Source organism: Mesoplodon bidens, assembly GCF_964165515.1.
Source record: "Mesoplodon bidens genome assembly, chromosome: 11".
In the NCBI taxonomy this organism is placed as follows: domain Eukaryota; kingdom Metazoa; phylum Chordata; class Mammalia; order Artiodactyla; family Ziphiidae; genus Mesoplodon; species Mesoplodon bidens.
The window spans coordinates 95,832,198-95,859,341 of NC_138167.1; the positions used below are offsets into that span (position 1 = coordinate 95,832,198).

At 34.8% G+C, this 27,144-nt stretch overlaps 1 protein-coding gene across 1 annotated transcript in view; it reads right to left on the reverse strand.

The window, feature by feature from the left end:
- The window catches only part of PTPRQ (protein tyrosine phosphatase receptor type Q), a gene marked incomplete at its 5' end in the record, with an annotated part of 199,997 nt that extends 174,160 nt beyond the window's left edge, over window positions 1–25,837 (reverse strand). Inside the window, 9 exons of the mRNA XM_081249912.1 lie at window positions 7,059–7,231; window positions 13,205–13,351; window positions 16,129–16,257; window positions 18,075–18,324; window positions 19,473–19,672; window positions 24,018–24,087; window positions 24,419–24,645; window positions 25,322–25,433; window positions 25,784–25,837. Of these exons, the coding sequence (XP_081106038.1) occupies window positions 7,059–7,231; window positions 13,205–13,351; window positions 16,129–16,257; window positions 18,075–18,324; window positions 19,473–19,672; window positions 24,018–24,087; window positions 24,419–24,645; window positions 25,322–25,433; window positions 25,784–25,837 (1,362 nt within the window). The remainder of the gene's footprint in view (window positions 1–7,058; window positions 7,232–13,204; window positions 13,352–16,128; window positions 16,258–18,074; window positions 18,325–19,472; window positions 19,673–24,017; window positions 24,088–24,418; window positions 24,646–25,321; window positions 25,434–25,783) is intronic.
- Between the last annotated feature and the right edge of the window lie 1,307 nt (window positions 25,838–27,144).

The following is a 27,144-nucleotide window of genomic DNA, read 5'->3' on the forward strand; positions in this document are numbered from 1 at the left end:
TTAGCCAGAAAAGTATTGTGATAAAAAGTAGGGAGATACCAATAAGATTTACTCTAAGAATATTGTGATAAAGCACTCTGGATAAGGAACCCTATATGGAACAAACGAAACTCTTCCATCTTTCAAGGCACACTTCAGCTCTGTCTCCGCTGGGAAATCAGAGAAGGCATGAATCAAAAACACATAATTCAGAGATGCTCTGGTAGTCCAGTCAATAGTTTATGCCTGAACCACACAGCTGTCTCCACTATCAATCAGCCACACTTTGAGAATCCAGTGTACAAAGCACTATAAAGGGTACGACGGGGTAATACAAAGAATTTCCCCTGAACTATGATTTTGCATTAAATCTCTCATATTTTATACCAATGTCAGATAAGCTTTTGAGAGTTAAACCATCATATCCTATCAATTAACTAAGTTAAGCATCCCTGTTGACAAACTGCTGTTTCAGCCTAAGAGCTGACCTGAGTTAATTCTATCTGAATTTTCCCAAATTCATTGTAAAGACCCCCCCTAACTACAAATGATTTGAACACTGGTTTTGTAAAAACTCAGAATGTTACTAATTATCACCAAGTGTGCCATGTTGTGAATATTTCCCACACTTTGCCCCTCTTAAAAGGTATTAAGTATTAGGTTTTTCAAAGGATGAAAAAGAAATAATTTTAAGAGCAAAAATCATGGGAAAGAACCAGAAATTAAGAGAGTAATGAGAAGGGGCTAAGAAGTAGGAGTGGAAATGAGGGATATAGAAGGGAATAAAGGCCCATCACAACTCCCAAAAGCTTGGACTCATTGAGTTAGCCCAGCATTCTCAACCTCAGCAGTAATAACATTCTGTGTTAGATAATTTTTTGTATAGGGAGCTGTCCAGGGCATTGTTGGGAGTTTAGCAGCATCCCTGGTCCCTACCCACTAGAAGCATCTTCCCAGTAGTGACAGTGAAAGCTGTCTTCAGAGATTGCCAAGTGTCTCCTGGAGAGCAAAAGTGCCCCTGGTTGAGGACAACTGAGTTAGGCATTGTCACAATTCATCAACATGAAAAGCTTCTCAGATGTTACTTAGGAATCTTCAGAATTTATGTGAAAGAATTAGAAGTCTTCAGAGTTAAGTTCCTAATCCACCTGAGTAAACCAACCTGATTCTACATGTAACAGTCTTCATTATAACTAACGTGATTTTAAAAAAAAGAAAAAAACTCTAGTACATCTATCAACTTCCACTCACTAGAAGTCTGCTCAATTGAATTAATGAAAATTTTGACTTATTCTTAAGAAATGCTTCTCTATTTTATTATAAACTATAACATGATTTGTGCTATTATCAACCAGTGGTAAAAATAAGTTTACAATTAGCATATGTTTGGAAACCTTCTAATGGATACTGTATCATTCTGCACATTATTTGGGTGATAAATCCTTAAGACTTGATTCTATTTATGTTCCTAATAATCAATGAAGTAAACTTGTCTCAGCATTCCTTAACTACCTTCAAGTCCTGTCCTCAGCCTCAATCTGAAGCAACTGTCCAAGCATTTAGCTGGCTTTCTTCTCATGCTCATCACTGACAAACACTGATATACTTGAGAAATAGGTTGGATGAAAGAATGTATCTATACAAATCTCAGAAATTTGTAACACTACATAGCAAAGCAGTGTCTCTGGGGATAAAATATCCCAGGGTTCGATTAGAATTATAAGTACAGGATGAGATTTTAGTATGAAATTCAGCTAGAGAGCAATCCATGGAGAGATGAGTTTAGGGATTTTCTAACTTCTGTCTCAGCAGAATGAGTCTCCCAAAGAAATTACTTTTATTCTTTGCATTGACAGAAGTAGAAAGTTTACACAAAAGGAGAAAATAATTCTGCTCAATTTGGCTCTAGTCAAACTACATATGGAATATTGTGTTCAGCTGAGAAAGAGGCTCATTGACAAATTGGAAAATATACACAGAAGAGTTATCAATAATATGAAGGACCTGGAAACCATGACTGATGAGAAACTGAGGATGTTAAGCCTTAGGGAAGCCATGACCATTATCTTCAAATGATAAAAAGTTAAATCACTGTGCACTGTGATTACTACTGCAGAGACTAACATTTAAAGCTACTGTGTATCAAGTACAGTGCTAAATACTTTTTCCCATGTGATATCACTTCATTATAACCTAAAGGGGAAGATATTATTATCTCCATTTTACAGTCATCTGTTCAAGTTCACAAAGCTAGTCATAGCAGAGGTGGGATTGGAACACATTTTCCTGGTTGCAAATCCCAAACTCAAAGTCATTATAAGCTACTGTGTGGGTCTATAGAGGAGAGATGGGACAAACTGGTAAACATTAGGGGACGAATATTTCAGCCCCAAACAGTTAAAGAACAGGGTAGTTTCTTATTTATCTATGTATATTCTGGACCTATCACAGCGCCTAGAACTTTATAGTTACCTAATAAACGCATGTCTGTGAGATCATAAGGAAACATGGTTTAAAGCTTATAGAACAGGAGCTGCTTTTGTAGTAGTTGATACCCTATTGTCAGAGTTGATAAAATATTTTAGCAGAGGCTGGATTCCCAATCATTTATTAGGCATGTTATAGATGACATTCATATATAAGCTTGGAAGTTGAAATAACAGTCCTCAAACGCTGAGATTAAATTTTCTAATGTGTTTCTTCAAATCTGTTTTTAAATATCGAGAGTAAAATCTTATATGTATTTCAGCATGCTTAAATAACCTCTGTTTATTAAGAAACAAACAACTCATGAGAGGTCACTGGAAAAAATTTCAATAAGGATGATGAGATCAGGTCAAGCCTAGCATAGGATGATTATATTTTAATACTTTTTTTTAAAGTGTCATCATCATGATATATGCACATGGCTAAAAATGCAAGAGGTGATGAAGGATTTACAATGGAAATACTTCCCTGTCTGTACTTTTCCAGTTGCAAGTCTTACACTCCTGAAGCAACACTTTTTTTTTTTTGGAGATTTTGAAATCAGTCGTTTATTTTAATTGAGATATAACTGACATATAACATATTACTTTCAAGTGTACAACATAATGATTCAATATTTGTATATTTGTTGGAAGCAACACCTTTAATCATTTCTGTTTTCAGTTCTTATGGTGTTACTTCTAAAATCACTAGATAGCATGCTTATACTGTTCTGTTAAGGCTCACTTACTTTAGACAGTATCAACTGACTTTCTGCTACGACAGGAAAGCTAGATTACTTAAATAGATGCATATTCCTGTTCCCAGTCCATTCTCATTTTTTATTTAGTTACTTTTATAGTTTAAGTAATATACTTAAATCTGGAAGGATTATTCTCATAGACCGTGAAACACAAAACAGTGGAGAGACTACAGTGGAGAGCCTCTCTCATGATCCCTCCACTATCCCTACCTCCTGTTGTTCATGCTTTTGTATAATCCCTTCCTCTTGGGTGGGAACTGTGGTTTGCATCTAACCAATGGAATAAGGCAAAGGTGATGTGATGTCACTCTCACAGTTATATTATAGACTCTCCTCGCTGGCTTGATGAGGTAAATGGCCACGTTGGGAAAGTTTTGTAGCAAGAAAATGTGGGGGATCCCCATGAGCTAGAGCTAAGGGTAGTCTCTAGTCAAAGGGCCAGCAAGAATCCAAGACCCTCAGTTCTACAACCAAAAGGAAATGAAATCTGCCAAAATTCTACATGAGCCTAGAAGTAGATTCTTCCCCAGTCAAGGCTCCAGATGAGAACACAGGACAGTAAGCCACTTAATTGCAGCTGTATGAGATCCTAAGTAGGGAACCAAGCTAAGCTGTCTGGATTCCTGACCCACAGAAACTGTGAGATGATAAATGTGACTTGTTTTAAGATTGTGGCAAATTGTTATACAACAATGGAAAACTAACGTTGTAAGCTAACAAAAACAGTCCAGGCAAGAGACTATTCAATCCTGAGCTGGGGCGGGGACACAGGAATGGAATATAGAGGTATGAAGGTCACACTATGGAGGCAGAAATAACTGGCCTTAACATTGAGTGGCTATTAAATGCTATGTATAACCAAAGTCAGAGGTAATTCCAAGGTTTCAAGCCCTCATGAAGAGAGGATAATGGTGTCATTAACCAAAAAGAGAGACATCAGGGGTGTAAAAATGCCATGAAAGCCTTCCAAGTGCTTAGACAATGACCTTCAGATCAGAGATCTGTGGTGTGCCCAGTCCAAGGGGTTAGGAATTCTAAGCCTGTTATTTAGTATCTGGGTTTCAAGTCAGCCTCTCTCCAGGCCTTGTTCTTGACCACTAAAACTAGTAATTGCCTTTACAGACTTTCTTCTTGTGTCCTGTGGGAAACTTTATAGGTCCCCATCACTGTCCCAGAACTTCTATCTAGTACCTCTGCTTCATTCCAACTTCATCTCCTCCTTCCAATCAAGAACCAAGTCCTGTTATCCCAAAAAGGATGCTTGTTTTGTTTTGTTCTGTTGTATGAGTTCAAATGTGATGAGCCCTGGCAGAACTTCACCACAGATGATTTGAATTAGGGATGCAGAGTGTCAGAAAAGTCACCATGGAAAACAAGGCAAAAGAATCATGAAAATAGGAAGCAGTGATTCAAACTGTGCGGTTATCAAAAAAAAGTGTAATGACATGGCTGAAAACAGAACTCTCTGCAATACCCTTATAATGAAGAAGTTAGAAAAATGTAAAAGAGCTAGCTTTTTTATTTTATTCATTTTTCATTGCACAAGGCCAAAATGTTTGCATAGTCACAGTATATGAAAGTGGAGCAAGTATTAGGGAGAAAATGGTTGTATCGAAAGCTGGAGAGTAGGAGGCAAACGAATGGATTTTGGAGGAGACAGGGAAGATGAGGACAGCTAAAACTATATCACCACCTTATCTGACACTTAGGAGGCCACTGGTGACTTCCAACAAGATTTCAAGGATTTAAACAATTCTTGAGACAGGGTGTGGAGGCTATACTCTGAGAAGTTGAAGACTGAATAGAAGAGTCCTTATCCTACATCAAGGTCAAGGAAGAGGATAATGAATGAATACACTAAGCCAGAGGTTTTATCTGTTATCTCCTTTACTCCTCATCATATAAGGTGGGTATATAAGCTCTGCTTTAAAAATAAGGGCAGCAAGTCTCCAAAAGTTGACTTGACCAAGGTCATAGATCTAGAAAAGGGCAGAGCCCGGTCTAGGGCCCTGGTTCATTTGGATTTAGAGCCTCTGCCATATGTCTCCCCACATCAACCTCTTGAAAGGTGAACCCAAACACCAATCACATGGGGAAGCAGAAATATCAATAAAGCACCTGATCTAATGAAGAAAGATACAATCACAGAAATAAAGAGAAGTATAATGTCTCCTTTTATTGAGACCTAAGGAAACTAATACTGAGTCCCAATGAGGGTGAAAGGTCCAGTGCCATGATTAATAATCACAACAGGTCACAATTATTTAGCACCAAACTTACCATATGCCAGGTATAGTTCTAAGCTCTTTACACACATTAATCCACTAAACCTTCATTAACAATCTTGTGTTATAGGGACTCTTAGAGTCCCTATCTTAGAGAAGAGGAAACTGAAGTTCAGAGAGGTCAAGCCTACTTTCTCAAGGTTAAACCATCACTAAGGGCAAAACCAAGGTTTAAACCCAAGCATATTTTCTCCTAGGTCCATGCACTTAACCTCTCTGCTGTACAGCCCAGTAAGTAACCAAATTAGGATATAAGCCCAGATCTGTACAGTACCAAAGCTCATGTTCTCTCTACTACATCACAGAGACTGCAGATCATATAGATATAGGCAGAATAACAAAGAAGTCGTTCCAGAATCTCTTAGTTTCAAGAGAAAAAGAGGTGTGGCTTGCCATTCAATAGATGTCATTACAAGTGAGAGACCTGTCGCCCGGTCCTAAAATAGTGAAGCATCTAATTTAAGGCCTTCTCGGCAGGAGCAGAGGATTCAGCTCTTGCCCTTTGCCTGAGTTGTCAACTAAAGTATCAGAGAAATCATAACTCAACGTTTTTGCACAGAGGAATGGAGTCAACATTGGATTAAAATTTAACCCTGGGCCAGAGATGTCAAGCGACTTGGAGTAATAAGTCCTGGGTGGCCAGAATGCATTAAGCACATAGTGAGGTCAACTTTCAGGTAGGTGTCAGAAATGGAGGAGAGCTGGGACTAGAAACAGAATAGATAATATATGTGGAGATAGGAAAAAACAGTGATTCTGGACCAAAGGAGTGGAACCTAATTACTGAATAACCATCAGGTAGTACCTCTAAGGTACAGAGATTGCTACACTCACTGGTCCCAAGTATATTTAATTTTTGTGAGCCCCAGGAGCCACCAATATCTGGATACAACTAGTCTGCAGTCTTAGAGGGAACTCACAGGTGAACAGCTGGCTGGATGAGGTGAATGAAGACAGTGAAGGAAAATCACTGCTTCCTAACAGAAACAAAGGGGGAAAAAAGACTCCCGGTGTGAACAGAAGCAAACATTGTCCTCTTATTTTATATCTATGAAATGATTTCACCTCTTTTATTTATTTGATTTCTTTAATCAAATGTATAATGTTTGTTTGTTTTTAAATGAGGCAGCTTTGAGAAATTTGGCTTCCTAAGTAGGTCAAATCATTTGTCAACAACAGCTACTAAAATTACTGTGCCTTTCTTTGGCAACTATTCCAAATTACAAGCACAGCCTTAGGAGTACTTAAATCATAACAGGAGTTTCCAAACAATTCATTAACTTAATTACCATAATAATATTCACTTATGGAAGTACCTTTAGTCCTGCTTAATTGCTCAGTTAACATTTTTCATTGCTGAAAAAGAATAATAGCACTTAACTAATAATATATGTCCTAAAATGAAATATGATGAGCTAGATTATCGACATAGCCTAAATTTACTTCATTTTGTACTTTGAAACTCGTCAAATATTTTATGTTTGCATGTTGGCAAATCTTCCAAGTTATCAGGGCCAAAACCAAGTAGAAAGGGCTCACCAAGATAAGAAATTAAAGTGCAATACCTCATCTTTTCCTGTGAGCAAAGTATTTTCCAATATTACTCCTGTCTCAGAAACTAACACTTTCACTCGATATTGGTTAATGATTCCATTTGGTTGTCGTGGTTTCTTCCAAGTAATGCTTATTTCTGTGGCTTCTACTTCTGCAACTTGCAAATCAAATACTGTACCTGGAACTAAAAAAAGAGAATAAGAAGGGAAATTTAAAAATACATTATCAAACTTTTTAAAATTCCCTTAATTCTTAGTTCACGATTGAAGATATATAAGCAATTCTATTAGAAAATAGACTAAAACAATTTACTAATTAATTAATAATTAAATTTGTATCTGATCGTTTAAAATATACAGATATTTAAATTTCTACACGTTGTTCTCAAAATATACACAAGAAACAGAATAACACAGAGTAATTTTCCCAAATCACAACATTTGTTCAAAACAAGTTAATTAATAAAAATAACTTCCCAGGGAAAGTTGTTTATGACTGATGAATGCCAGGTAGAAATCCTGAAGACTTTACAAAAGTTACAACATACCAAAAAATAATATCCAGAATACCGTGAATGAAATTACATGTAGTTGGTAAAAATCAAAATTTTAATTCATTATATTAAATTGTTTGAAGAGTTGATTGATATTTTCCTGCTGATTTTACAAATTAATTATGTGAATCTCAAATTTCAGATGCCCTCACTCTTTGCAATAGTAAAGAAAAAGAGAGAAAAACTGACAATTGGTTTAAGATAAAGCAAGAAGTACTTAAATTCTAGTTAGAAAGTCATCAAGTGGTAATCATTTTGTAATGTATAAAAGTATAAAATCACTAAATAAATGAATGAATGAATGAATAAATGTATGTATGTATCTATGTATGTCACCAAGAGCAACCTCTAGGAAACCTCCCAGGGCCACAGGAGTAATGAACCAAGAGTAAACCTGCTCTGGGCACTTGTCCACTTTCTGTCTATAGTTCATTGTATGATTATAAATAACCAATTCACCCCTCCACCTTTAGTTTCCCTATCTATAAAATGGGTGTGATTAAAACTTTCCTATCACTATACAAAGTTAGGAACAAATTCAGAAGACTTTATAATATGTTGGTTCAAGAAAGAAAAAATGAGATGTAAAAATATTGTCCTTTATGATTAGGACGTGGTCACACATTAAATTCATTTCCCTAATTTCCCTATTTCCCTAAGCTGAGATATTTCACAGTAGTACAGGTTTACCAAATTCCAGTTAGAAGAAAGACATATTAGGGGTATAATACAAATGAAGAATGACTCTGTTCTCCTTTAAGATAACAAAAAGGAATTGAAAATTAATGTCACAACTCCTATAAATATTATTATAATTAATGAACCTAATTATGCTTAAGTTAACTATGTAGTAAGCTCCTGTAACCATGTAGTATTTTATCCAGTAGATTAAGAGTTGTTCTTTTTTTCTTTGTCTCTATGAAGTAATCAGTAAAAAAACAAAAATCTCCCTGGAGATTATAACAATGTAAATATTTCTAAATGTTTGTTGACTAGTTAATGGCTAGATGGATGAATTCTGGACTAAGGGCATATCTGATTACTGCAGTCAAATTTCCAGTGTCCATGGGCTTGCAGGGGACACGGGTTCATGCCCCGGTCCGGGAAGATCCCACATGCCGCGGAGCTTCTGGGCCCGTGAGCCATGGCCGCTGAGCCTGCGCGTCCGGAGCCTGTGCTCTACAACGGGAGAGGCCACAACAGTGAGAGGCCGGTGTACCGAAAAAAAGAAAAAAAAAAGAAATTTCCAGTGTCCAGTATGGGTAAAACCTGTGCTCAAAACTGAAATAAACATAACATGGGTACACCTATAATTTGCCAATGATTTGCATCTCCTTTTCTAAAAACATTTTGGTATACCTCTATATAGAAGGATAACTCTTTAGACTGATCTCCCCAAAGGTGTTCTAATCTGAAGGAAAAATAGTTTGACCTTTGAAAGGCTGAGGAAGAGTTCTAGGCTAGAACCCTACAATCACTGATTGATTCATTCATCATTCAACAGACTGAAGACTCATCATACAGTCACTGTTCTAGGCGCTTGAGGATAGAGGAAGGAATAAAACAGATAAAATCCTTTGCACAGGTCACCCCTTACACATTTTATTTCATTAACATACACTGTTCCTAAAGCTTATGTTTCTATCATCATATATGCCAATATACATTTTTCAAGAGTAGAGGACCTTTCTAATTAACCATGTAGTGTGAGAACAACACAGCTATTTAAATAGCAAAACTCCAATTCCACCTTTCTTTGACATTTTATTTTGGGGTCGCTATGTAGACAAACTCTCAGTATTGCATAACCTAAATCAAAGAAGAGACCTGGCACTTTTCCATCTAATTTGAACACATGTAGAATCTTAACTGAAAAAAGCCAGTTTAATAACTACATTGATCAGATTAATCAGATAACTAAACCCTGCCTACTATGAAATAAGTGAAATGGTCAGTCCCATGTGATATAATAATGGAGTAGGATACCAAACATTACCCAGTACAGCAGTATATTTAAAATGTACTGTCTCTTATTCTGTTAGCCAAACCTAAAAATAGTAGCAGACACTGTTTCTCTATGTTTTGGTTTATACTTTTCAGTATAATTTAGTAAGTATGACCCCATGACACTAATGCCTAAAGTTACAATCCAGCTTAAAGTGGTTCTATGTTACCCTAAAAATGTACCCCAAACTTGTGTAAGAATGATTCTAAGGCCGTCTCTTTTCTTTCTGAAAGAAGAAAAAGCTTAGGGGATAAAGGAAATGGAATAGACAGCATTGTGTCTTGTCTTTAGAAAGATACTTGATATGTTGCACCACAAATTCTTATGGGGAAACCAGAGAAGTGTGGATTCGATCAAACTTCTTTAATATTGATACCAAATTAACTAAAGAAAATCAAACACACACAGCAATTATTCATGGTTCAGCATCAATTATGAAGGTGTTGTCCATGGGGATGACCTAAGAATCATTCTCAAGTCAATACATCTATAAATTTTACTAAGAAATGGGAAACAGAGTACACATATGATTGGTAAAAATAAATTCCAAATGATTTGGAGTTTGCAAATGAAAAATTCTTAGAAAAAAATGAAATGGAGACAAATGGCATTGGGGTAGAGAAAATACATTAAAGTAAGTCTGCCATTATCTAGCAAATTAAACTTCCATTAGAAGTGAATTTTGCAAAAATCTACTGAAAAATAAAAGTCACGGAGAATCCTGAAAAACACAAAGTTCAGAGTTTCTCAGTGATCTCCCTACAAAGATGTTGCTACTATTGGCAGAAAATAGCAAATTGAAACTACTAAGGACAAATGTCTTCACTTCCATAGTCTATTTATGGGGGAGTAAATATGGATTTCAACACTTTGTTTGCTTTTAAGAGATGATGTTAACATCCTTAAAAGATATTTGACACTAGTGGCAGAGAAGTTTTAGGGGATATTGAAGCAACAAAATTTACTTTTCTTTAATCCCGATATAAATAATAAGAAAATTCTGTTGCCTATGTTATATTCAGCAGATTACCTCATTTTGGAATAGGCAACTATGATGTTTTATAACATTAGAGATTATTAAATTATCATTTTTTTCCAAAACCATCTCTCTTTCATGCCTATGTAGAAATCTGCTCAGTAAAATATTAACGGATATGTAAAAACATTATGAAATACATAGGATAACTGCTTTAACAACACCATGTTGATTTTCTTTGATAATCAAAGTAGACCATGGACCATATGATTCTCAGTATTAGAGAAATCAGCCCCATTAAAATGTGATAGCACATATTTTCTATAAGAAATCAATTCAGGGCTTCCCTGGTGGCGCAGTGGTTGGGGGTCTGCTTGCCGATGCGGGGGACGCGGGTTCATGCCGCGGTCCGGGAGGATCTCACATGCCGCGGAGCAGCTGGGCCCGTGGGCCATGACCACTGAGCCTGCGCGTCCAGAGCCTGTGCTCCGCAATGGAGAGGCCACAACAGTGAGAGGCCCGCGTACCGCAAAAACAAAAACAAAAACAAAAACAAACTGGTCCTAATCAATTTTTTAAATAGACTATAGACTACTTTTAAATATGGAGAAAAAAATAAATTGAGTAACTTTAATTAGAATACAAAGAACCCTGTTGTATTAATGAATAAAAAGAATAATCTAAAACTAAGGTGTAAATTTTAATTGAAAGTATATAGTTCTAATGAGTTATTAGATTGTTCTCATATAGTCTAAAGATTCCTTTATGGCAAAGTTTTCATTAGTAGGACCAGGATTAATTAGTGTTGTCAGAGTCTACATTCACTGCATCTGCCCCAGCATTCCACTGAAACTCCCTGAGAACTCCATGGAGAAGCAGGCATGCAGAGGTAAGGACTGTGCCACGCCTGCCCTTAGAGAAACCCACCTGTTGCCAGTGGGTTCTCCTGAAAGCCACCTGGATGTGGTCTACATGGTGAGTAGTTCAGGAGGCAGTGGGATACAACTCAGGATACACTGCTCGTTACACAGGGCAAGTGGAGTCATCTATTCAAAGGAACTTGGTGTGAAAAGTAACCCATGTGAAATACGTTGAACAATGTCCTTAAAATTCTACTTATTATTTTGTCAATAAAAAGGACAGATATAAAGAAAGGGAAATAAATGCTTAAACGATATCCCAAATAAACAAAATGGCACTGTATGTGGCAATGTATTATCTATTTCCCTATTTGGGTCAGATGCTGTAGGCCAAGAATGATGACAATAACACAATGATCTTAAATTGTGGATTCAGTTTAGGAGCACCAAAATCGGCCTGGCTTGAAAGAAGATTGAATTTATTTAATTGCATAACATGAGAACAGAAATTGGTCAGTTGGGTTGGTTGAGAAAAGACCAAATTCAAGGGCTCTAAGTATGACGAAGGCCAGATTGCTCTGTGGTGTTTGACAGCCATCCATAAATCTGTCTAGGTTTCTTGAAAATGCTTAAGAGCAGGTTTAGGTGGAGGTGGGAGAAATTTCAGGTCTAATGGAGAAGACATACAATGCTAAGACTCTTCTGATAGAAATACAATGGAAAAAGTTTTGATATGAAAAAATGAGAACATTTTGTTAATGAGTGTGCATCTCTTTTTTAACCTGTGTATTGAAACCGTATACACATTAAAATATTCATTTGAAATCGATGTAACATAATTTTTACGTTCTTTCAATAGCAAAATATTATCAAGGGTTGTTCTTTGAAAGGGGGAGAAGTACAAAATTCCCTAATAGTTGCTGCCCTCTCATGGTGAAACACTTGAATGATTTATCTGATGAAGGTATGCCCAGCCTCGTGTGTGTGTGTGTGTGTGTGTGTGTATGCATGTGCATGTGTGCACACTGTGTACTTAATTCACAAGTTACTGTACGTTAGCTATCACACAAACAAAAACTGAAAACTTTTTCAAGTGTTAGTGTGACTGTAAAAAAATTATTGTATTCTCCTAAATAATTACACTATCTAAATAGAAATGAAGGCATTGAGCAAGTTTGGTGTGGGCCCAGAAAACAGGTTGTGAAATGGCATGGTAACGTTTTTTTAAACACTACAGTTCGCCTTAGACTGTGACGTTTAATATATACAACTAAAAAATTTCTTCAGGAGAAACTTTAAAAAATAATTTCAGTATATTCTGGTAAATTTATATTATGCACCTTCCAGAAATCCTCACTTCCTTAGAATATCCTTTTGACTATAAATATACTTTGTTATAGGCATTGGGGGATACATGGATTTCTCTGAATGTTATTTTGTGGGAAGATAGAGTCAACATTAAATAATGTGGTTTAAACCATGCTAAATGTGTTCATTTGTTTAAGTATTCTTGAGATTTTGCCAGTACTATTCATTGTGAATTATGCAGGCTGATACTGCATGTAATGTTGATCTTTGGTCCCTCTTATTATGAAGCATGCTATGGGTTTAGTGTTCTAAGGAACACATGTTCAGAATGTACTAGGTAGTAATCTGATAAGGAAATGACATGAATTAGGTAAATATCAACCAAATAGCTTCTAATACAATGTTTAACCGATGCAATACAATTCTCATTAACACACTAGAGGAGGTGTTCTTACCTTCTGGAGGAGTGAATACTGAAATATTTGACTTGGGTCCAATCCCTGCACTGGTTTCAGCCGCAACATACACGTCATACTTTGTAAATGGTGTTAGATTAGTGAATGCAAACTTAAGGTCTTTTGTGCTATTATCCAAAATCTGACCTGCAAAAAGCAAAAGATAATTGTGGATTATTTACTCTTCAAGCGTGTAATCATTCTTACATTTAAGTATAGAGCAATTAAAGTGTTAACCTATGCACTAACATTCACTATTACAATTTTAAAAGCGAATATATCTTAAACATTTAGCTTAGTCTTACACTGGTGTCAATTTATTTAAAATGGAAAAAAAATGAAAATCTTGTGGTATTTAAAATTACTTTTATATGAAGCCCTATTGAACCACAGTGTTATTTTTTGACATAGTTAAAATGAACACATTAGGTTTTACCAATATAAAAACAGTGACAGTGTTTGATACTCAAATTCATTCAATTAAAATGCTAAATATTCTCACTATCTTCTATAAAAAGATATATTTAGAAAATTTCTGTAGCCTAGCTTCTGAGCAAAATTTCTTAACTGGGCCATCATCAAAATTCCTTAAATACTCAACTTTATCTCTGAATAGTTCTTTCCCCTTCTTGCTCTAACTGAAACCTAGCTCTCCCCTGAGACCACTGCTTCTGTTCCCTACAGCCACCCTGAATGGTGGTGACTGATTTTTCCCCGCAGCCCTCAAGCGACTAGGCAGTCAGGTGTGGTATGTGCTCTCCTTGCTCCTCTTTGCTCTTAGACAATTCTAGCTCCTCCTTAGAAAAGCCCACAGCTTCAGCTCTCATGCCATCAGCGACATCCACTGACTCTCACTGTTGTAGTGATCTGTGGGCCCCAGGGTCACTCACTCTCATTCCGGATGGTTTAGCTCCTGCTTCAATGGCATTTTCTTTAATGCTACCATCTTAATTTGTGGTGATTTCAATATCCTTAGAGATCAACCTTAAACTACTTCAAGCTCCCCTTGAATAATCTAGTCCTCCACCTGATCTCAGTCACTCCCTCACCGTCATAATAGACATGGCTATTACCAATAACTGCAAATCCTAAAAATTATCTCAATTTCATGCGGCTGTCTCTGACCACACTTCCTGTCCCCTGATCACTACTCTAGAAGCCAGAACCAACAATTCTTCGGGACCTCCAATCCATTGATCTTACCACCTACTTTGTTTTATTTTGTTTGGTTCCTCACCACTTGATGTCTACTCTTTATCCAGCCTCAGTGTCATTGTCAGTAATAATCACTGCCTTACATAAGCCCTCTCTTGTTGAAGGGAACTGGAGAAAAACACACATCCACTCTGACTGATATCACTTTATTCATTACCACACTTCAAAAGAGCCCTAAATGGTACTCAGCACCTTATCTAACTTCAGTAGTACAGTCACTCTCTACTCTTCTAGGTGAATATTTACACTTTTTCTTCCCAGTTGATTAACTGGAAAAATTAATCATTCAGAAGACATGTGCCACATACTCCCACCAACGCAACTACCTATGTACAGCATCTGCACCCACAGACTCTGCCTTATAACCTGTTACAATGGATAAACCATCTGGATTCTTATCTCAAACCAATCCCTACACTCGAGCAAAAGATCCCATTTTCTGCCTACACAAAGATATCTGTCCAATAATTCCTGCCTTTCTTATATCATCAACATATCCTTTTTTAAATTTATTCCCATCAGCAAACAAACATGCTTTGCTTGTTCCCTCTGAAAAGAAAACCTGTCGATGCTGCTTACCCCTCACCCTCACTACCCACTTCCATTCACTGCTTCACTTTGCAGCAGAACTCAAGAGTTGTCCATTACCCACTGTTCCAATTCTCTTCTCCCATTCTCTCTTCAGTCTACTCCAAGCAGGCATTTACCCCACATACTCCATCATAACTGCTCTTGATAAGATCGCTAATGACTTCCAGGTTGCTAAATTCGATAGTTACTAAATACATTCTCTTGACTTACCAGCCTCACAGATACAAGAGTACTTTGTCAAAATTTTGTAAAATAGTACTGATAGAAAAGGTATGGCTGGGTACCCATGTGTGTCTATGTATTGAGGAGGGAGGGGGAAAAACAGACTACCATATCTTTAAGCCTGCAAATATTTCAGAATTTTAGGAGCATAAGGTACTCAGGGATGAGAAATAAAGTTTACTCATGAGTTTCATGATAGATTCCTAGAAGTTCCCAAATGAATAATTTGGACATTTGTCGATTTTTCCACTCTTCCAAATAAATGATAATATGTGAGTTTATGTTATTTCATTACTATCTGAAATAAACTTATTTCACAGAACCATAGAATGCAGATTATGAAAGAATTGTAGAGTTTACTTAATCAACTTCTACTAATATAGTTTTTGAACCCCTTAAAATATTTGACAAGTGGATGTCCAGCTCCTCCTTGCTCAGAAAGATGGTGAACTCGCTACATTATCAAGTTGCCCATATTACTTTTAGAGAGCCAATTATTAGAAATAGTTTCTTTCTTCTAAGCAGAAATCTGATTTAATATAACCGAAGCCCACTGTTCTTCGTATATTTGCAATCAGAGTAAGTCAAGGTCCTCCTGTTCAAATATGGGAAGACATGTCTCTCCTCTAATACTTCTCTTCTTGAGGGGTCATCCTTTGTTCTTTCAGCTCCGTGTCATGAAATATGGAACATGGACAATGTTTTACCCTCCTTATACTTATTTATGATTTTAAACAAAAAGTTCAAAGAGCCTCATTTCCTTATTACTTTTTTACTGTTTGCTTCAACTATAGGGTCTTTTAAAAACAGTTAAATACTTTTTAAAAGTTTGATCATAGTAACATTTTATATAATTCTTACTCCAAAAGGTAAACACAAAACTGATTAAGACTTACCTGATGGTCCATATAATTCAACTCTGTAACTAAATTTTCCTGTAACTGTAGTTGGTGGGTCCCATGAAACTGAAAAAGACTTCCCTGTAATGTTACCTGTTACACAGTTTTGTGGTGGTCCTTCAGGCACTAAAATGATTACAGAAAAAAATGAATAAATAATAGATATATATATAAAATTTAAAAGCACCTTATTAAATACACAAAATAAAGCACAAAATCAGAGAAAAAATAAAAGGTCACAAAGTAAAGTGTTTGTTTTTTCAACCTACAAAAAGAAAAAATAGGCTATAATTGAAGAATTTGAATAAGTGGTGGACCATTAGATAAACTCCTTATTTGCAACAATTACTATTTTTATTTAATGCTGTTATGATTGAACAGGGTGTTTTATTCCTATATAGTTCATTGTACAGTTACATTGTCTAGAAGCACTTTATACGTATTGCATTCAACAAGCCCTGGGCATCTGGCTTGATAAAAGCTCTCCCTCTGGTGTACACAGGTAGAAGGGGCAAAGAAATAACTCAACCTTCAGAATCTGTTGGCAGTGATTTTACTTTTTATTTCAATATCTGCATTTGGTTCTGAGAGGAAATTTATAACCTATATTCAAATGTAACATTGGTAACATATAAAAATAATAATGATATTTAAAAGTCTTTTTCATAGATGTTTCTATATTAAAAAAAACTTTCTTTTAATTGAAATGAAACATTCCAAATATTTTTTAAAACAAAGTTCTTGTCTACCAAATTTCACCTGTGTGACCTTCTTGAAATTCTTTCTTTTTTTTTTTTTTTTTTTTTTTTTAAATTTTATTTATTTATTTAGTGTTATGCGGGCCTCTCACTGTTGTGACCTCTCCCGTTGCGGAGCACAGGCTCCGGACGCTCAGGCTCAGCGGCCATGGCTCACGGGCCCAGCCGCTCCGCAGCATGTGGGATCCTCCCAGACCGGGTCACGAACCCGCGTCCCCTGCATCGGCAGGCGGACTCTCAACCACTGCGCCACCAGGGAGGCCCATCTTTCTTTTTTTGTATGAAAAGAAGTAAGGAGTACGGAAGAGGAAATGGTCTGATTCAAAGATGTTTAATTCAAGAAAAATCTTCAAATTTACATGTACTTAAATGACACCTATGTAATCAGAAAAAAATACTATGCTTTAGTGAAATTACCCTACAAGTAATAATTTCCAGTAGCCTTAAAAATCATCAATCCAACTGAATTTCTGATACTATATATTTAGTATGGCATTATGTAGTATGTTTAGATGTGTGTCTATATGTATGTGTATATATGGACGCTGACATATTATCATAATTAAATCTATAAATACCATACCTAGAAATATGTACTCTTAGAATTTAGTAGTAATAATAATCTCTAATCATACTCATTTAGTACTAACACCATCTCCATAAGGAAGATACTATTACTGTCTCCATTTTTCACAAAAGGAAACTGAAATACAAAGAGGATACAGGTAGGTATTTTTTAACTACTGTTTTTATCTGATGCTGAATGTTAATCGCATGATATTTCTACTACTGCAGGTGTTATCTCCACATCTGGCAATAGCAATATCAGTGAGAGAAGTCATCTACACATGACTATAGAAGATGAAGGACAGGATGATTACGAAAAATTGCTGGGGTCGCAGAATGATAAAAGCTGATCTTAGGATCAAGACTATTAGTTCAGGAGTCTCTTCTCTCAAATCTCCTTTCTCATTTTAGATGCTTATGTTAGTATCATAAAAGAGTACTGAAATTGAAGATGCTCCAGAAGGGATACCTATTATCTGTTATTAGGGCAAAAAAAGTTATTGAAAGGGAAGGAAGGTTTTAACAAAACTATCTACATGAAAAAATGAAAGGTTATTCTACGAATAATTTAACTTCTTTTCCTACCAAAAAAAAAAAAAAGAAAGAAAGAAACTATACCTGATTCTGGTGTTCTGACAATTGTACTATCAATATAACCTGCTTCAGTTGTAACAGCAGAAACTTCAAAAAGATACGTTGTATAAGGTCTCAAATGTGTCACTACAAAACTGATAGGCTCTTTCCACACAGAGCTAATCTTCCTCCCGGGCAACATGCTCGATGGGTAGGTGGTACGTGATGGAGGCGTCACCCTCCCGAGGGTTGGAGAAGGGCTGGTTGTACTCCATAAAAAGGATTCATTCTTCTCCTAGTGAATAAAATAAATACCAATGGGAAAATAATGTGGTATCACTTGATGGCGATGATAAGGGTAATTCATTTTTTCTTTATACTACAAATATTATTCCTAATTTGTGTGTATGTGTATGATTGGGTAAGAGTTTAACAGATTCACTTACCCATTATAGCTACAGACAAATCTGCTAGATTTTAATTATACCCACTTACCGTCTACAGTTATACCATCAATACCATTGTCCACAGTTTTAGAACAGAATGTATTTACTGCATTCTTTACACCTTCATCTTTCTTATAAGTAGGATTGCATGTGGCTTTGAGTAAAGCTATAACTATAGCAAAATCATTATTAAGAATTTTTAAAATTCATGTTAAAAGTGCAAGAGTCAAAGAGATGAAATGTTTTCCCTATTGTGAAATTTCAAACATAACATCACTTTCTTACCGTTATGATCATTTTTTCTGCAACAGTATTAAAAAGACAAAGCTAATAGAACATGTGTTTGTGTGTATATGGGCACATGTGTATATGTGCTTATGTGTATTAGATATCCAAATTAAAAAAACATTTTGTGACTTCTACAATTTAAAGCATTTAAAAGAAAAGTAATTTTGGTTGTTTTCTCATCAATAATATCACAAAGATAACCCAAATTAACTTTAAAAAAGCATTATTACAGTACTTCCAGGGATTTCCCATCTATGACTAGAGTAGTAACAAATTCTTCACTATAGATATACACAACAAAAACAATCTACTTCCACAAACTTAACCTTGACTATTCCCCTCCCCTCCTCTCCTGTCACACGGAAGTATTATATTTTTTCCAGTGATATCCTATGATTTCCTACTTCAGGGCTTACAAAGTATCCTCTACCTCCACGTAACCTCCGCCTATCCTTACTCCAAGGCCTATCACAAATGCCATGCCTATCATGTAGTCTTTCCAGAGCTCCCTAAGTGATCTGACATCTCACTGCTGAATTCTCAAACCTTTCTCTTATTCTGCCTTGACTATAGCCAATTGTATATCATATGATACTATAAGTAATCAAATAGCTAAGAATCATTTTGGTAAAATGGAAATTTTACTAAAACTTCAAGATGTAATTTACCTAAAATTTTTGAGACATAGAAAATGTTCCATGATACTTACAATACATTCTGGCAATTTCCCGGTCAAAATGTCCTCTACTCTGATTGAAACATCTTTCACTACTATCCCACTTCTAGCATGTTTGACGCTAATCTTGAAGCTGGTAATTTTGCCATTTGGTTGCCGAGGTAAATACCAAATCAGGCTTACTGCTGAATAGTTAAAGGCTTCGACTGTGAGATTCACCACTTTTCCTGGAGCTGGGGAAGTAAGAGGGATTGAAGAAGAGGAAAAACATTGTTATAAAACTTAGAATGGCATTTATATAGCTTTGGGATGTTACGTTTCCCATGTTATATGAAATTAAATGTATAATACATTGTATAAAATCTACTTGGGTAATACTTTTTGAAATATATACTTGAGTATACTTTTTGAATTGACTTTTGCCTAAAATAAAGAACTGGAAATTGGGCCCAGAGAGTTGTGTTTAAGAGGCACATAAGCTTTACTTCAGGATTATTTGGCCAATACATCCATCAATAAACTATTTCAAATAAGTCTGAAAAAATATTCAGTCAATAGTTGTTTGTGGTTATAGAAATTTGAATAATGAATATCTTACTTTCTGAAATACTTTAGAATTATGTAAATTCCTTAGATAATGAAGAAGTGGCAAATTCAAACAATTATATAACCATTTGCACCAAAAAGCACATTTCTAGAATGTATGTAAATATTTAGTGTCTAATATAAAATGGATACCACCCAATTGATTGTGGTTATTATATTTTGACTTTCATACACCCTCAAAATCAACTTTCATCAGAATTCATGATACTTTGTTATTAATTATTAATAATATGCATAATAATAAGCTATATGCTATCTTAGTTGGAATAAGATAAACATGAGGCCAGAGTGAAGAAAAATGATACTTATTAATTCAAGGTTAATTATGCAAAATTGACCAAGTAGAGTAAATAATCAAGGTCTTTTAGAATATAGAACAACCATGACAAGTCACTATTGAAAGAAATAAAAACAAAACAAGATGTTTGGGGTAAAACAATATAAATGATAGTAGAAGTGCCTAGTATTGAGAAATCAAATAACCAGAGTTTAGGTATACATTGTAGAGAAGAATATCAAAATGTGATTTGTAAATGAAAGCCATATAAAATATATAAGAAAGTTAGGTCCTGGGCAGGAGAGCTGTATGTGAATGGGCAAGAGAGCTATATGTGAATGATATGAGTTAAACAGTAATTAAGAAACCTAACAACGGCTGCATTTTAATGGAAAAAAGTAAAATACAACAATTTGGGAAGATGATTCATCATTAATAATGGATGTCATAATGGATAGAAATTTTTTTCTTCAAGAGAAACTGATAATGGAATTAGAGTTTAAAAAGGACAGTGACAATATGAAAACTCTCTGATACTAAAGATTTAGCACTAAAATTTCTTTTGAGTGGATAAAATATAATAAAGCAAAGTTTGTTAAATACGTGATGCTATGGAATTATAAGAATCAAAGCTTTTATCATTAATCTTAATCATTGTTTTAAATTTCTTATTGGTCTAAAGTATGCAAATTTTATAAGAATGCCTGAAATATATATCAATAACAGACTGCATACAAGCTGGCACATTTCCAAATCAGCCTTAACAACAATCATGAGGAACTGCCCAAGTGTAGAGAAATTTGAATTTACAAGGTAACCAAACCTTTATTACATTCCAAAACATGATTTCAAAATATCTTTTAGGGGGCTTCCCTGGTGGCGCCGTGGTTGAGAGTCCGCCTGCCGATGCAGGGGACACGGGTTCGTGCCCCGGTCTGGGAGGATCCCATATGCTGCGGAGCGGCTGGGCCCGTGAGCCATGGCCGCTGAGCCTGTGCTCCGCAACAGGAGAGGCCACAACAGTGAGAGGCCCGCGTACCGCAAAAAAAAAAAAAAAAATCTTTTAAAGTACACAGATATATTAGATAAAAAGTAATTAAATCTGTTAAACAACATTTAGTGAAAAAGAGGTTATTTTTATTCACTTAAAATTACATTATTTTTGCCTCAGTAAAATCTGTGTGTTTTCCTTTTGTGACTTCGTGGTGTCTGAAGACTAATTTTGGCTCTTTTCTGTAGCTGACAGGTCTTCCCCTACTTTAAATATTCTAGTTTCTACTTCTGGAATTTTAGGTACCAAAATCCCATCATCTTTTGATTTTTATAGTGAATTTATCCATCTTGGTCCAAGTAAAGATCTGACACTAAAGCACCAAAAAATTCTGTTTATAAATCACTTCACCTTGCAGATAAGTCTTCCACACACTTTGAGGGCATAGCTAAACAAGTGACTTGCATAAATATATAAGTATGTGAAACTAATTAAAACTTTTCAAAGTGTATACTATACAAAACATACATTTTCTTGAGCCAGGGGAAAAAAAAAACCTTTCTAAATCAAATATAGAGACTTCTAAAAGAATCATTTATATTTCTAAGGATCCACCAAGTTAGAAATGAAGGTACAAGAGATATTTCTAATATTTTAAAGCTAAAATTCTACATTTGTCTGAAACAATGCTGTGTGAGAAGTAAGAAAGTTGAGATTTTTGTGCTTGTGGATGTGATATCAGCTCAGTATGGTATAATGGGTTAACTTTATACTTTAGGAGTATTTTTATTCATGGAGAAAGAAATTATTTCTGGTTTAATAATAATAAATGCAATTTATTTATTCCACAGAAATTTTCCTTAAATTTAGTTCTGTGTAGCATAAATAATAAAAAGGAGTCCTTGGGGGAAAACTTGGACATAACTGATATAACTAAATTTAGGTTTGTATTTTTACCACTTAATATTTTTTTAAAAAAACAAAAGATAAGGCAAGACTGATTATGTGATTATGTAATTTCCCCAAGAAAACAAGCAAGTCAGAAACAGAGTGAAACTTCTGTTCTGGTATTATTTTCACGCCATCCTAGAGTGTTAGTCTGTCCCAATCATAATTTGCCAAGAGAGCAAATAACTCCAGAAATTATGACAGTTAGTAGAGTATAAAATATTTAAAGTTCAAAATACTGTCAAGTTGAAATCATAATCTGCATGTACCAGGCTTTACCAGAAGCTGTATCAAGATGAGAGTTTTAAAAAAAGAATAAACTATTTGCGACGTCATTCAAAAATTATTCCAATTATTTCCCTGAAGCTAAAAACATAAGTAATAAATTTTTCTTTTATATCCTAGTGAACATTTAATTTAAAATAATAATTTTCTCAATTTTTAGTTGTGCTAATAATCTGAATGTCAGTAGGTTCAATATCAATAGGAAAAAGACCTCATGAATCATTAATTTCTAATTTTAAATAAACTCTAGAATTTTCTCTTAATTCTTTCTATGGCATAGAGCATGTATTCACATGCTTCTCTTGATGGGGTCTCAAATAAAAACTGGGCCATAAAGCTTGGCATATGTTTCTTTTAACATTATAATTGCATAATCCCCTCTAGATATACAGGGCCCATTTCAATGTACCCCTTTGGCAGTGAACCACTGGATATTTTTATCTTTATCTGTATCTTTATACAGAACATTTATAGTTGCACAAAATTACAGAAATTGTTTTTATAGCACTTCTCACCAATCTAGTACATTACTTAGTAACTCATTTATTATATTACTTAGTAACTCATTTATTTATCTTAGCCCACTAGAGTATAAGCTCCACAGAAAATGTCTGCTATTGATTGGAGATGCCATTCTTTGTGCCATTTTTCTATTTACTCGTTCTGACTGTTTGCTATTATAAATAAACAGCTGAATTACTAAATAAATAAAATTACCTCCATTCCATAACAACTTATTTTTATCACAAAGCTTATGTTCTACTAGGCTAATACATACAATAAAAAGTAAGCAAGTAAATGTGTTACATGTCAGGCTTGTCCAATGGAGAAAAATAAATCTGTTGGAAATAAAGATGGACAGAAGGAAATAGGGGCTATTTTAGAAGGTGTAGTCAGGAAAGGTAAAGTGAGATCTGGATCAACTGGGGAGAGAGTTCTACAGATATTTAGTGAAAGAGTATTCCATAGTATTCCATGTTATGGAATAATATGATAACCATTATAATCTGTATTTCCAAAAGTCTAATGTCATAATAATACTTATGATTTGATGTTAAGAGGAAAAGGCAAGCTATAAACTTGCATAAATGGCACAAGCCTACTTTTACTAATATATAGTCACAAAGACATATATTCATAGGAAAAAAAAAATCAGCCAGAAATGGACCAAAAGGGTAACAGCATTTTTTATATAACAGGGCCATGGATAACCTTCATTTAGGATTTTTTTTTATTTCTGTTTTTTTCAAAGTTTTCTAAGATAACACTTAGTGTTTTTATAATCAGAAAGAACAATATACATTTTAATGAGTAAATTTACTATCCAAGAAGACTCTAAAAGTAACTGAATGGCCATGTTGTTGAAAATTTTATGCATTTTAGTGCTGGATTTTGTTTATATCCCTATTTATTTTCAATGACAAAAACTCATAACAAAGTTAATTCAGAATAAATGATTTAGGAAAATTACCACTTTCTGCAGTTTGGAAGAGAAATGGGTCACTAAACACTCCAATGCCAGCACTGTTTTCAGCAGCAACCTAGAACAGACCAAAAGAATTACATTCAAGCTTTATACTCTCTAATTAAACAGAATCTGAAATAATAAAACTTTGATTTGTCCAGAAGATAAATGATAAAGAGCTGACTGCCAGTAGGTTCAATATCAATAAGAAAAATAAATTATATAAATACACAAAAGAGAGATTATAAAATTTGTTCACGTTTTAAAAGCCCAGATGGGCAATGAGGCCAAGACTCAGATGATCATTCTTCAGTCACTTGCTGCAAAGGCTTGACCTGGTGGGATAAAGCTCCTTCACTTTTAAAAGGAATGAATATTCTAATACTAACTATTTACAAAATAATTACCTTGATTTCATATGTTGTTCCAGGTTTAAGATTAGTAAGAAGAACTTCCAGACTGTCTGGCTTTGCTCTAACTTGTGTATACGCTGCTTGCATCCATGGACAAACTTCCTTATATTTTACAATGTAAGATATAATCCTTCCATTCGGATTAGGTGGTGTATTCCAAGACAGAAGAATCCCAGCAGATCCGACTCTTTCCCCTGCTAGGAAGACTGGAGGCCCTGGTTCTATTTTTTTTGAAAAAATTCATGTTGTTATAAGGTCAAACAACTATTGTATTTTCACAATCATACGTAAGAAAAATATCTACAAATTGTAGACTTCTGAAGTTCCCAAAGACTAATGGTCTCATAAGTGTAAGTTTATCCTCCCTAGAGCTTTGCTACCACAAGAAAAAAAAAAAGGTTAAATGCTTTGGGGAATACCAAAAATAGTCTTTTATAAGAATGTAAAAAATGGAATGCTACTAAATACTACATGCCAAATATACTTTTAATGCCAAATCATTTTTTTAAAAAACTTACTTGATGCAAGGCTTATACACAAACACTAAGAAAACAAGAACCAGTCTTACAAACTGAATAACTCTTTCAGAGCAACTATAGTGAGTTTATTTTCACAGCTTTGTATTATTTAAATATTACGATTAACAGTGTTTCTGATCCATTTCACAAACAAGTATAGAAAAATTATCTTTGTTCTTTGAAAGTAATGGAAGATAACCAGTAGAACTCAGGTTCTAAACAGATCACTTTCTTAAGTTTCCATTTTGCTTTAATTACTAAACTGTTCTCATGCATACAATGCACATACCGCCAATGTAAATATTTCTATCCAACAGATTTATAATGGTTCCAAATACTTTGTAAAAAAAAAAAAAGAAAAAGGAAAACATATACTTACTTGTCACATTCGTTGTCACTGTTCTACTAACAGGTAAGCTGTATGTTGTAGCAGAAATGGAAGAGATGGTTACATCATACCGCGTACCAGGAACAGCATTAGAAACATCAACCTGGAACACCAAAAGCAAGTGATTGTGTTAAAATTATGAAAAGCAAGAAATTTAAAACCATAAATCTATCACAATCAATAAAATACAGTAACACTTCACTACATAACTCTGCACTATTTAAGATATCACAATATGTTTCCTATCACTGTAAAATATAAATTTGTTATATCACATAACTATTTACCAAATAACAGATAACAAAAACTTAACAAAACATACTGCATTATCAAAGACTACATCAGTATTTCTATCTATCCTAGTTCATTGTCAAAAGAAACAACTATTTAAGAGTCTTAAGAAAATTACAGTCCATTGCTTAGCCCTTGTATTTAAGAGTGTGTACAAAATACCTGTGTCTCTGAAGTTCCAATAAAAAGTAAAAGAAAAATCATAAGAAAATCCATCATTATTACATTTTTCAGGCAGTGGAATCACATTGATGGCTCTAGAGAGAAATGTTGCCTGCATTAATGATTTAAAGACAGATCCTCCTGGCAAGTGCACAATTAATGAGCGTGGATTACTCAATAGCTCTGCCCTTTCATTGTTAAACTATTCATGAACCCTTGGATCGTTGGCTGTAGGTTCAGGGTAGACTTAAAAAAAAGAGACACAGACGTTACTAAAGTAACAGTCCACTAATGCTGAAACTTAAACTCATCAATTCGGCATCCGTGTTTTTGTCTTCATCTTATGCTTTTAAAAAGTCTCTAAGGAGTAAGTTTTCATGGTGGATGAGTTTCATAAAGAACTTTCCTATTTGGACCAAATATTAATACAAGTTAGTTTGGCAAGTACGATAATGAAAACGATACCTGATATTCTCCACCTCCAAGATCTCTGATAGTAACAAAGCCACTGTCAGGAACAAGATCCACGTGAAACCCGTCCACATGGCCAGAGGGTAGGCTCCAGTGCAGAGAAAAGGAATGTGCAGAAATATTGAAGGCTTTAAGTTTCTCAGGTTTTTCCGGTTCTGATATTGAAAAACAGAGGTTTAAAATAGTTATTCTCCTAAACCCTCAAAGAAAAAAGGAAAATCAATAGTCTAAGGGCCAGGTTTCAAAATAACCAAATTGTCAGAAAGCATCAGATCCTTTAAATTATCTCTAGCTCTATATAGGTGTTAGGCATGTATATCTTTAAAAATAGCTAGTTTCTAAGCTTAATTATCAAAAATGATATATCAATTCATATATCTATTTCTGGGATATTCCTTACCTACTGAAATCTTTTGGTTGACCAGATTGTTTTTTTTTTTAAAGCTTATGCTCTAATTGAAAAACTGAATCATTTTAAAGATAAGTAAGTACAAACTACTATCCAATTACCTGGATATTTATCAAACAGAAATAAATATCCAAAAAATATCAAAATCTACCAAAATTTCATATTGGAAATGAAAAAAAGATAGTTTTTGAACAGTAAGTAGTAAGTGTCCTAGCCATTTCAACCATATTTTTTCTACCTTTGCTTCCACTGTTTCCAAAGTTTTGCTTATGCTGCCTGTACCTACTTGAAGGGAGTTTTCTACGTAAAGTTCTTTGGATTGATTGCCAATGAGTCAGATTTGTACTCTTCTTATCTTTAGTGCAGATTCCAAACAATATATGGGGAGGGGCAGAGATTATGAAGCCAAGCATTCGAAAAACATCCTGATACAGATCCAATCTAACACTATTTCCAAAATAAAGTAGTCTGGAATTAGTCA